This window comes from Tribolium castaneum, chromosome 6 (assembly GCF_031307605.1).
Source record: "Tribolium castaneum strain GA2 chromosome 6, icTriCast1.1, whole genome shotgun sequence".
Lineage (NCBI taxonomy): Eukaryota > Metazoa > Arthropoda > Insecta > Coleoptera > Tenebrionidae > Tribolium > Tribolium castaneum.
In genome coordinates, this window is record NC_087399.1 from 11,083,745 (window position 1) to 11,096,847 (window position 13,103).

Consider the following 13,103-nt stretch of genomic DNA (forward strand, 5'->3'; position numbering starts at 1 on the left):
TGAAAAATGCAGGATAATGTTAAAGATAAGTTGTCGCCGTTTATAATTTGTTATTGATATTTATTGTTTAATATAAAATTGCAGAATTATGTACTACTATTATTATTTCCATTTTTTCTTATCTTGACGTTTTATGGGATTTAGACAAACCAAAAATCTATAAATAAGTTCGAAAAACAATGGTGTTATTTTGAAAAATCACAACGTTCTCTTGGAAATTACATTATTCTCAATTTTTGTCTGAGATTTTGTTTAAACAGTAATGCAGGAAGAAAAGGCAAAAATATAATTGAATCGTTCATAGCAGAAAAAAATTTATAGGATTTGCAAAAAAACAAAAATTATGTTATGATTGGCTTTTAGAAATTGAGTTTACAATAAAAATGTCATTAGTTATTACCTTTAAACTGAAAAATAAAAAGTTTTTCAAGTTGTTCTCAAAAACGTAAAAATGTTATTTAGGCCCTTTCTGCAATAAACGATTCAATTATTTGGAAAATCTTTATTAAAAACTAGCCGAAAATGACAAGATCAAGTCGAACTTGTTTATACAGAGTGGTCCAGTCCAGCTTCCGTCTTCTGTAGCTCAGTTACAATTACTGTTGGCAGTTTTGATAATTTATAGATATTATTTATATTCTAAGACACATTTCCAAAAAATATTATTATTTATTATATAGAGAGTGTCTCAAAAAAGTTTGGTGTAATAATAATATTTTTGTAAAGGCTTGCAATTATTTTTTTGTGCTTATGATAGCTTTTTAGCTTCATTTAAGCCCCTGAAGTTTTATTTACATAGGTACAAGGATTACTGTTTGGAGTTTGGAAATAAAGTGTAAACAGCCTTAATAAGTTATTAATGAGTCAGTTAAATCATGTTTAACACTTATGTAGCAATAATGTCGTCAAAAAAACACTGCTTCTATTTTTTATTGATTTTTAAAACTAAAGATGTAAAACCTATTTTTTTGGTTTTTATTTTTTTACGGTAATTTCTAAGCCGATTTGAATTAGGGACATGTAAGAAGTTAAAAAGGTATTATAATGAACACAAAAAATAATAGCATGCCATTAAAAAATTATTATTATGACGTCATACCTTTTTGGAACACTGTATAGTCAAAAATATTTTCCTGAAATGTGTCCTAGAGTATAAATAACATCTACAAAATATGAAAACTCCAAATTTAATAATAGAAAACGCGAGTTGAGCTGGCCACCCTGTATTTTCCACTTTATAAGTGTTTTTAGAAAGTTTTTAAATTGCAACTTAAACATAATATTTGAAACACGGTTTTAGATTTACCCTTAATTTTCTAATATAAAATAGATAAATACAGTCATCATCGGTCATCTCACTATCATTTCCAATCTGAAAGTTTTTATAGAATTTAAACAACCTAATATACAGGTTGACCCAGAGTCAATAGCTTTTTTGTTACTTTTGTTACCATGCCATTTTTATCAACCGACAGGATCGACTTGAAGTCCACAAATTAAAATTATTTTTGTTATTCATAGTGTGTTGTACACAGGGGTGGTAAACCAAAGTCTATCTCTTTTTATTTTGGAATTATTTAACTTTTCGTTATAAAAAAACAATTTTTGCAAAATCGCTGCGAAGTCGTCTATGAATATTATCCGGCAAATTTGCAACAAATTTAGATTACGATGCAGTTTTAGTTTTTTACTTGAAACACGGAAATAATGTACAGGGTGTGCCAAAACACAAAAAATTGAATAACAATTTTTTTTCAAATGGAACATTATGTATTTCTTTACACGTATCGATAGCATTTTTATAAGCTTTCTAACGATATGCGGTTTGATAGCAAATTAGAAATATTTCTTAGTGTTCAATTTTTTTCATTTTTGTTTGTTTTTTTATTTTTTATATATCAAAACATACATTACCATTTGACTAGTTAAGATAACAAATTTTTTTGCAATAAAATGATGTTTTTGAAAAATGCTATCGATGCGTGTAAAACAATACATGGTGTTCCATTTGAAAAAAATGAGTTATTCAACTTTTTGCGTTTTGGCACACCCTGTACATTATCTGCGTGTTTTAAGAAAAGTCGGGTATTTGCTAAAACTGCAAGATATTCTGAATTTTTCTGTGACAAATTTGTCGGCAAGTATTCAATGGCGACTTCGTAGTGATTTTTCAAAAATAATTCCAAAAGAAAAGAGATAGAGCTATAATAATTTATAGAAAGTAACATTGTTTACATAACTACGCAAAAATATATAAGTTGTTCAAGTTAAAAAACATAACTAAAAAAATATAACAGCCCTGTGTATAATAAAAATATTTTTAGTTTGTGGACTCTAAGTCAATCTACCGGATAATGAAAACGTCATGGCAATATTTTAAATAGCAAAAAAAAGACCGATTATACACCCCTGGATCACCCTGTATGCCAATCAATATCCTGCTTTAAAAGCAGGCATTGAAAGCTGGGCGTAAATTAGAGCACACCTTATTGATATTTGCGTGTTATTAAGAGCGCCAGTTTAGTCGTTTCTCTCAGCTTTTGCCAACATTTTGTTTCATCCGCCCCTCATTTCGACGTTAATGTCCTCTTCTTACTTAATTAACGAAGTTTTTAAGTTTCAAGCATTTTAGCACAACTTTATAATACTTCAAAGAATTGACTATTACGTTCCTGTTTTTCCGTCGTTTTTAATTGAAAACTTTTCTAATAATTGGCAGGTTAATCGCCTCATGCAACTCAGTTTAACTTTATTTTCTCTTTTTTGTTCCAGCCGGCGAAACTTTGTACGACTGCAACAAAATCGACTACTTCTCCAAGGAGGAGTACAGTCCGGATCCCAACGACTCCACCATGGCTATACCATGTGAGTATAATTAAATTAAATGCCACTCAATCAGAAAGAATTTGATCAGACAGGTTGTGTTCTATCCACTTTTACCGAGACCTTCTTCATATTATTCAGACCTCTGTGAATCTGACAGCGTTATGATAACGCCAAAGCAGATTTGACGCAACAAATTGGTATTCAAATTTCAATTTAAATGAAATTAACTATTGGCCATGTCATCTCATCAGAGTTGGGATTATAAACTATACAATTTAGTTTAAATATCCCCATGAAGCAACCAATTAGGCAAAACTACATCCGAGATAAAGTGATGAAGTGCTTCAAACATTTATGTTTAGCTACTGCAAATTTATAACTTTGAACGAACGCAGCGCGCATTTGTTTCTATTCACATTCAACCGCTAAAACAGAGGCATGAGAATTAAAATTTTATCACGGTGAATTGTTATTTTAATAGTTTTAGTTTTAGAACAACGATTATAATCCCGACGTAGATTGTAAAGCAGAACTGAATAATTAATGCTTTTTGCATGCTTCTGTTAATACTGAAATGTTCAAATTACAAGATTTTTACTTAGAGTGCATAAATTGCGAGTAAAAATGTTTAGTTTGGTAAAACTGAAGCCATCGAAAAAGTGATAGATGAACTAACTGCTCCTGACTTAGCATTTATTGCAAGTGTAAAAAAACATTTTTGATTTACGATGTGAGTGGTAGCAGATTTCAAGCGTCTCTAATTTGGATTGATAGCGGTGATGTTAAATATCTTCAGTGTTTAATGGTAACTACTAACAGCTTGTAAATGCGCGAAAATCATTAAATTAAATATCGAAACGCAAAATGCAAAGCAAATCAACTTGAGTTTTTTATAACATTTTAAAACTGGATGCGTTTACTACATAAAGCAATTTGAAATTTTAGGATTAATTTTATCTAGGAACTATTTTTCTTGAACTAACGGTCCAAAAACAGAGAAACATATTGTAATTATATTTACTTTTAGTTATATCTATGCACAATTTTATTTGTTGTTTAAATTCACTTCATATTTCATTTACTTGAACTTTAATATCGTGTGTAAACTCTCCTTGGTTAATTTATGATTGCAAAATATAAGCATTATTTATTACTATTCTGAAAAATTCGAGATTATTTGTTAATCCTTTTTTAATTTATTGATTAAGTAGTGCTTAATCAATAAATATTAAATAAATAAAGAAAGAAATAATCGGAGGAGACGTTAGGCCGTCGGTCCCGGTCACTACTAGTGGTCGTTAGGTCAGGTCAGAGGCTGTAGATGCGACTTGAAAACTCTGGCACTTGGGTGATGGCATTACCACCATACGCATATTTATTTATTTTTTTAAAGCGCCAAAAGAGTATTCTCTAAGCTGGTGAATTTTCGCCACGATTTAGTAAAACCATACCAAAAGACTCAGTTATTAGTAAAAAAATTAATAATTATATACTTACCTTTGAGAAATTGTGCAAAATATATTCCGTCCCTATGTAAAAAACGGAGTAAAACATGCGAAAAAACATACGTTATTTTTTATTAATTTGACTGACTCTTTGGCTTAAAAATAAGCACTGAAAACAAAAATAAGGCTTCTATTTCCAACCGAATCGGGCGGTCAAGAAAAAGACAAAAAGACTATTTACTGATATTTTGAGCCAGTTTAGCATAATATCACGAAAAGACTGAGTCCTTAGTTCAAAACAGGGGAGGAAAAATATTTTCTGTAGGTAAGTGGTGATAACACTGAAATCATTTAAGACGTAATTTCGCTAAATACGTCTGTCGATGATCAAAGAAAGTAAAAATAACTTTATTTTAAACCTACTTTGGCGATTCCTTGACATACTTAGGAAAAAATTCTTAGCTGCGTTTCTTACTAAAGTGAAAAACAAATCACTTCAGTAGTTCAAATGAAAAAACAAAATAAAAATTCGAGACTTCCCCACAAAGATACATTGGGTTTAAAGATCAATCTTGGAACTGCGTTTTTCTTCAAATGCAAGCTAAAAGCTTCATTGGTTATTTTTATTTATGATGAAGATGAATGTGGAGAATAATAATGTAAAACAATTTCTCAAAAAATAGTTTAAAAATCTAAAATTTTTGTAATTTGCCGTTTCATTTTAACAAAAATTTAAGATTTTTTATTCCAAAATGAAGCAAATTTTTCAAGACATTGTTTTACATTATTATTTTCCACAATCATCTACTTCATAAATAACAATAAAAACTGAAAGTTGTAGCCTGCATTTGAAAAAAAACGCAATTCAAAATGCACCTTCAAACCAATGTATCTTAGTGGGGAAACTCCGAATCTTCATTTTGTTTCTATATTTGAACTACTGATTCTCTACAACGTTGTGAACTCGAAATTCGCCAATTTTCAGACACCCTATATAACAATATACACTAAAACTTCAAAAAACAAAAAATGATTTCATTCTGAAAGCAACTTAACTATTTTTGACCAAATCCGGTCAAAAATAATTTAGTTGCTTTCAGAATGAAATCATTTTTTGTATTTTGAAGTTTTAGTATATATTGTTATATTCATTCTGAAAGCAACTAAATTATTTTTGACCAAATCCGGTCAAAAATAATTTAGTTTCTTTCAGAGTTAAAATGTTATAAAAAATGCTTAAACCTTACGAAAGAAACATAAATTTCCCCTCAATAATATCGTGTCTAACTAAAAAATATTCATGAAGGGTCCAAAAAAGTAAAAACAACATCATTTTAAACCTAATTTGGCGATTTCTCAGCTTATTTAGGAAGAACTTCCTCGAAATAACTGCATTTCTAAATAAAAGAAACGTACTAAAACGTCCGAAAAAACTTCATCAGCGACGCAATTTATTAATTTTCGGCCGAATTTAACAAAAGATTGCTAAAAGGCTTTGTCTTTCGTTAAACGTTAAAAAATAACAGAAATTTTATTATTTTGATATGATAACAGTAATATTTCTAAGTATCTTCGACAAAATTCAAATAATTTCGTATCCGTTTCAGAACGTGAGAAGAAACTCAAAAAAACATAATTTTGAGCTAATTTGGAGATTTCTCTGCTTATGTAGAGATAAATTAATTCCTCGAACTAATTCTATTTTTAAATAAAAACCGTATTAAAATGTTCAAAAAGAAATATTTTCGCCCAAATTTTGTAATTTTCGGTGAGAATTAACAAAATATGATGTGTTGTCAACAGATTGAGATTTTAGTTATTTTTGACATAATTTAATTTCTCAAATTATTTTCAATGAAACTTGGTTTAATAATTTTTCGTCTAACTAAAAAACGTATACAGGTGTTAAACAACGGAAAAAAAACTAAACCTAGTTTGCCAATTGTCTACCCCTTTAGGAAGAAATTACTCGAAACAACTGCGTTTATAAGTTTAATAAAATACATATTAAAAAGTTGGAAAAAAAAGTCATCTGACCAATGTGAAAATTTTCGGCTGGAGATTTAACAAAATATCACCAAGAGACTGAGTTTTAAGTAGAACACTAAAGAGACAACCGAAATTTCATTATTTTTGACATAATCTTATAAAACTTTTCAAATCACTTTCGACGAAATTTCGCCAAATAAAGTATCGTCACATCTGATTCAGAAATGTGCGAGGAGACTCACAAAGATTATTATTTTAAACGTTAATTCGAAGATTTCTCGGCTTATTTAAAAAGAAATTCGTCGAAATAACTGCGTTTTGAAGCAAAAAGCATACTAAGATTTTCGAAAATGAGTCTTTTTCAACTCTATGTAAAAAAATTCGGACGGAGATTTTACAAAACATTATTAAAACACTGAGCTTGAAGTAACCGAAAATTCATTCATTATTTTTGACTTATTAATTAAAGTTATCGGAAGTTTATCTGACGATTGTAAAAGCCGCCCTTAATCAAATAATTTTTAAATTATTTTCGACAAAATTTTGCAAAATAATATGGGCTCTAACTAAAAACCGTGCTTGAATGCTAAAAAACAAGAAAAAATAAGATTGAACTTAATTTGGCCATTTTTTGGTTTATTTAGAAAGAACATTCTCGAAGATCTAATTAGTAATTTTCAACAAAAAAAAAATTTAGATATGGAAAAAAGACTAAACGGTAAAAATACTAACAAAAAAATTTTTCCGTTCTAAAATTTTTATGACAAAAACGTTTTTTTTTTAGGAAAATAGGTATTATAAAGATTGGTCAAAATTTCAGCTGAGATGAGCTCAAAGTTGAAGCCATAGTGAATAAGTGTACTGAACACAAAAAGGAAACAATTTTTACAAGTAATATTGAACCATAATCATTTTGCTTTCTTTTAACTCGAAATTTTAATTAAAAAAATAAACGATTTACTTTTGGTTTTGATCTTCCAGAAATATTAAATTACGAGGTATAAGAAAATTTTAAACCCTAGAATGCAGTGTTTTTAACGCTAAAATTAAAATTTAATAAGTTTTTAAAAGTTAACAACGCGAATGGACCAAATAGAATTGGTTTAATTTGACCACATGATTAGTTAATTACGCTTTTAATTGCAGATTAAATTAATGACGCTTCTATAAACCCATACTAAAAACCGGTTTATAAAAGCGTCATTAATTTAAATCGCAATTAAATGCGTGATCAACTGGTCACGTGACCAAATTCAATCAATTTGATTGGTCCTTTTGCGTTGTTAATTTTTAACAACGAATTAAATTTTAACAAAGCTTTCTATAAACCGGCCCTTAATCTTTGTGTAATTTATTTATAAATTTAGTCAAGACATTGTTTTCCAAGTGTGACCTAATTTTCCCACCACAATATTTCCATGTTTAGATGTAACTTCTTATTACATGCATGCAGCACTGACTTTGATAAATTTTTCAGACACGGTAACGAGGTCTGTGATCTTTTTCTTGGCGGCGAGTCTGCTGCTGTGCAGCGGTTATTGCTGCTGCATATTGGGGCAATGCGTCCGCCACCGCACCCTCTACACATTCATATCCGGAGTTATTTTCATAGTGACGGGTAAGTAACTTTACTCACACAGGATGTCCTAAAAACTGCTCATAAATCCTTTGTATTGCTTCGTAAGAATCAAATCATGTTTGGTGCACCCTGTGTGCGTTTATCAAAAGGAGAAATATTATGCATATTACGGGTAGTTTGCACCCCTGAAACAAGCCAACCTCGTTCGTCTCTTTCGGAAAAAAGTCGACAGGGCTTAAATATGAAGCCGTATATCAAAAAGTTTATAATGGTAATAGTCCGGAATGCCGACATAAATTTTATGTTTTTATTATCTATTTACAATGTAAATCTTCTCAAGCCGTGAAATTGTCGGCAGAGTTCTAATATTCTGTCTAATAACAGTGGACAGAAGTACATTAAAAATGCATGAATATGCATTTTGTTTGCATGGCAGTGGATACACTTTTGGCGAGAAATTATTTATTCGTCAAGCGTGAACTACTCAAAATGTAAATCAACATTTTTTTTAATAATGCTACAATACCGTGTGAACAATTAAATGCAAATATCATCTCAGTCAATTTATCTACCTAGAATATATCTGCCTAGCTATATAAAGAGAACACACAGATTAAAATTTTTTTTTAGAAGATTACAAAAATTATCTAAGGTTTACAAAACATTTAGAAATAGAAGCAACCCACCTTTCATTCAATTCACAGCTTTACTCATAAGACTTTTTTTTAGATATTCAAGTACGTTAAACACTGCACTCCAAGAATATTCTCTTTGTTTTACTTTTTAGTTTACTTGCCGCCCAAAAAAAAGCCACAACACATCAATCCATTTTAGTCATTTCCTACTCATTTACAAAATTACAAAATTGCCCAAAATCAGTGGTTCTTACTCCAAAAAAAAATTTCATTACTCATTACATCATCAACTTTCCTTTGAGATTTTTGGCCCATATGAATAGTAAATAAGCATCCTTTTGGTTAAAGACGTCCTAAAATGCTTGGAGAAGACAAAAAATGTAATGTTCAATCTATAACTATTATTTAAGAAACATTTTGCAAGTACTAGTGTTTTTTCACTTAACAATGAGTTTACGCATTTTAAATAAAAAAAATATGTTTAAATAAAACAAAAATTAGAGAAAATATTGTGAAATAATAAAAAAACGTTCAATTAAATTGGATTATTATAATAAGTATCATAAGGTTTCGCAAAATATGAAAATATTGTAAATTTCGATGAAATTAGAGACATTTTTTGCGTGTGTAATAAGAAATCTACTAACTTTAACAAACTTAAAAATACGTAAAAGCCGTACAGTTCCATAGTGTATCAGAAATACGTGTGTTAATTTTAACACTTAATAAAACTCATCGAATACTTCTCTATATAACATTTTGCAAAATTCTTATTTATAATTTTCACTGTTTTCCTCCTTTCTTTTGTGCAAACGAGCCGGTCAGTGTTTAATAATTATTTTGTATTCATAGCAACAATTTTCATTGTTGTTTCAAATTGTTTAAATTGTCCGTTTCTATCACAACGAAAATAGTTCGGCTCTCTTATTTTTGTACCCATAGGCGGGTACACGTTTCAGTATGTTGTCTTTTTTCCAATTTTAAGTTAATTTGCGAATTTTTTATTAAAAATTACAAATAAAAAAGATGTTTTATTTGTTGAGCTCTATTACCTGTTAAAATTAAGACACGTATTTCTGATACACCCTGTATATATGAGTTGGTAACAGGTTAATCATTTGCACCACAGTGATTGTTAAGAAAGTGAACCAACTATAGCTAGTTTCTCATTCATAAACGAAATAAATTAAGCGAAATTTAATTGTTTCTTTCTTATTATCTTGGTAGATTAGTTTAGTAAGTGGATGTGTCCTTATCATCAAAACATGAGTTTTACATTCTGTTTTGTTTTAATTTGCACTCAAATTCGAAAAATTTTTATCGTTTTTCTATTTTAATTGTGACACCATGTCCTTTCTTTTTCCATTTTTGTTTATTAAATTAAATTAAATTCATAATTAATTTATAATAATACAGTGATATATATGTAATATATGTAATTTTTTCTCAGATTTATTTGTTTAAAAACTCGTAAAGATTAATGCGGTTTTTTCTTCCGTCTACTCTACGTGACATTTTTCATTCTTCTTAAGAAAATTTTGTAATCGACAATCTAATTGAATTGCTGTCGTTACTAGACGTAAAACTAACAAACGTTTTCGACAATTTTCCGGCGATTTCTGGGTATATTTTTAAGGAAATTTTGCAAAATAATGACGTTTTTGGGTCTTAAAACTTTCAAAATATAACGCCGAAATAATAATCATTTTATTCTTCCACTCTGTCAAAATTTACGGTTTTTCTTAATTTATTTCCTGTATAAGAAACTTTTGAATACTGTTTAGCATTTTTCAATACAAAACGTCAGATTATTTTTAACAAATTTAAAGCAGTTTTAAGCCTTGTTCAGTCTATTTCGAAGAATAAAATGTTGTATCACTCGTTATCACCTGGTGTTTAAAAATCCACTGAAATAAAGCATCCGATTTACACTCAAACTCGTCAAAAAATAAATTTTTCAAATTTTTGCGACAACTGAGTTTTTAAAAATGTTTTTAAGTACACGAAAAAGGCAAAGATCACACCATTTCCAATCCGATTCTGTGATTTTTTAAAATAATTTTAATAAAATTCCTAAATAACTGCGTTTTTCAATTAAAATATTTGCTATATAACTGAAAGATACTAAAACCAAATTGTTTTCGATCCAATTTATTGATTTTTTAGCCAGGTTCAGTAAAATTTTGCAAAAATTGCAGTTTTAATCTAAACTATCGAAAAGTGTAAAAATTGCCTTCATTTTTAAATAATTTTAAAATTGTTCGGTTATTATTTTGTGAAATTTACAAAACAACTGCATTTCCAAATGAAAATGAACTGAAATACCCGAAAAAGCAAAATAATGTACTTTTACATCCACTTTAGTAATTTTTTTCCATGATTTTTGAGAAATTTTACGAAATAAATAAACGAGGTCAAACGCTTGAGATAAAAATTCATTTAAGAATTCTTTAACTTTTCATTATTTATTTAAGTGGGAAAAAGTACAACTTTCTCACCAAATTTAGCAAAATATTGTGTTCAACTCGTCAGGAAAATTGAATTTTTCCATTCCTCAAAATTATCACATTTTTCGTTAAACAACGGTTAAAAAAGGATAAAACACTAAAATTATTTAACTCATAGGTTAATAACGTTTCGTTCTGTGTTAACAAAATCTCGCTCAAGCGGTCAAAGAAAGCAAAAATAATCACTATTTTCGACGTAATTTTTGATTAATTTAAATTTGGCAAAATAGTTGTCTTTTTGATTTCTGGCTGAACAACACATGCTAAGATGCTTGAAAGTAAGAGGAAATATTAACTTATAATATGTGGAAATATCAACTTAAGGAGAAGAATACCCACGCTATAAAGCGTCGAATTTCAGCCATTTTCCTCGATGTTTTACAGCCGTTTTGAGTAACGTTTTGGAAAGTTATTTACAGGATATATTCTTCTATTCGGGCTCTATATGCAAAAGTGCTTTGAAATGCTGTAAGTGCTTTATTTAATTCAGAAAAATATTACCCTTATGCTAAATTTTCTGCTGAATTCGAATCCGAATTGATTTTTTTGATTTGGAGTTGCCTTCATCATGAAAAAGACGTATTTGTAGAAATGCTAGAAAAATTTAAAATTGGTCAAATATTTCATTTACATCGTCATATCTTCCTTGTGGATAAAGTTAGAAGAATCTTTTACAAAAAAAACGAAGTTTCTAGCTTTATCCAGTAGGAAGAAATGACGATGTAAATTAAAAATTTGACCAATTTTAAGTTTTTCAAAAATTTTCACAAAAACGTCTTTTTCACAATGAAGGCAATTTCAAACAAAAAATCAAACTTCGGATTCCAAATCAGCAGGAAATTTTGCATAAGAATCAGTTTAAAATACGTGTGTCCTCCAACCTAGACGGATAAATAAATTATTAATTATTGACCTGACCTGATCTGACCAGTTGACATAAAGTACATAAAATATGTGACGGCAAGTGACTTGTGGACAGTTGGTATTTGAAACACAGAGATTGTCCCCCTTACCATAAAAAAATCTCTCAAATTAAAGCAGCATCATAAAAAGCTCCGAAAGCTGCAAGAACGTAAAATTTAAGAATGCAATAATCGGCCAATTATTTTCCCCAGGCCTAGTAATGCTCTTCGGCCTCATCATGTACATCTCCATCTTCAAGGCGGAAATCGGCAGTAAACTGCGCCCCCGCTCGCAACTGCAGCCTCCAGCCTTCTACTACTGGTACGGTTACTCCTTTCTGCTGTACGTTGGCGGTTTAGTGACCACACAACTAGCCGGCATCAGCTCAATTTTCCTCTTCATCTACAAAGTCCAGTACGAATGGCAACGCAAACACCTCGAAGACATAAAACGCGGCAAAAGCCGACACACCACCTTCAGCCATTACGACACTTCGATGTTCTATCCGTGTCGGCGACATCCGCAAGCCTACATCAACTCCAACAGCGCTATCCACTTCCCGGCCAGTTATCCCACGCCGTTTGTTCATCAAAAGCGATACTTTTTCAGCAAAGAACCGCTACAGGAGTCACCTTGTAGTGTGCATCGGCCGAGGTCGCACTCAAACTCGCTCAAGGATGTGTCTAATTTTTATGATTTCCCGCCGCCACCGACGATAAGCTATCAGTTTGATGAACACTTTGGCAGGTAAGAAGTCGATTTTGCTATTCTTCAATCAATTTGATGTTTTTATCCAATACACAAAAAAGATATAGCGAAAAAATATCAGTTGTTAAAATCCGGTTTTAATTATGTCAAAACAATTAATCCAATTAATTAATCCAATTAATAAAACCAGATTTATTTAGCTTGTTATATTTGCAAGAACAAAGACGGGACTAAAAAGACTCAGAGTACCACTTTAACGTATACAAAACTGATTCATAACATTACTACATCATTACATATTTTCAAAAAATGCTGTGAAAATCTCCTTGATGAACATGTAGATTCAGATATTGACTTTGTTATCTTTCAAGTTAAACCATTTTATCATAAATAATCAACGCGTTTTGACAGCAAAAAATTTCCGTTTGGCAAAGTTACTAAATTTATTTTGTTACAGAGTTACAACGTATGCACATGCACTTCTGTTACGTTCAAGAAAATAATAAACATT

The 13,103-nt window shown here is 30.0% G+C and overlaps 1 protein-coding gene across 1 annotated transcript in view; it reads left to right on the plus strand.

Annotated features, from left to right (window-relative positions):
- The window catches only part of stg1 (stargazin-like protein), a 415,841-nt gene that overhangs the window by 396,247 nt on the left and 6,491 nt on the right, over nucleotides 1-13,103 (plus strand). Inside the window, exons 4-6 of the mRNA XM_064357655.1 lie at nucleotides 2,773-2,865; nucleotides 7,738-7,878; nucleotides 12,097-12,631. Of these exons, the coding sequence (XP_064213725.1) occupies nucleotides 2,773-2,865; nucleotides 7,738-7,878; nucleotides 12,097-12,631 (769 nt within the window). The remainder of the gene's footprint in view (nucleotides 1-2,772; nucleotides 2,866-7,737; nucleotides 7,879-12,096; nucleotides 12,632-13,103) is intronic.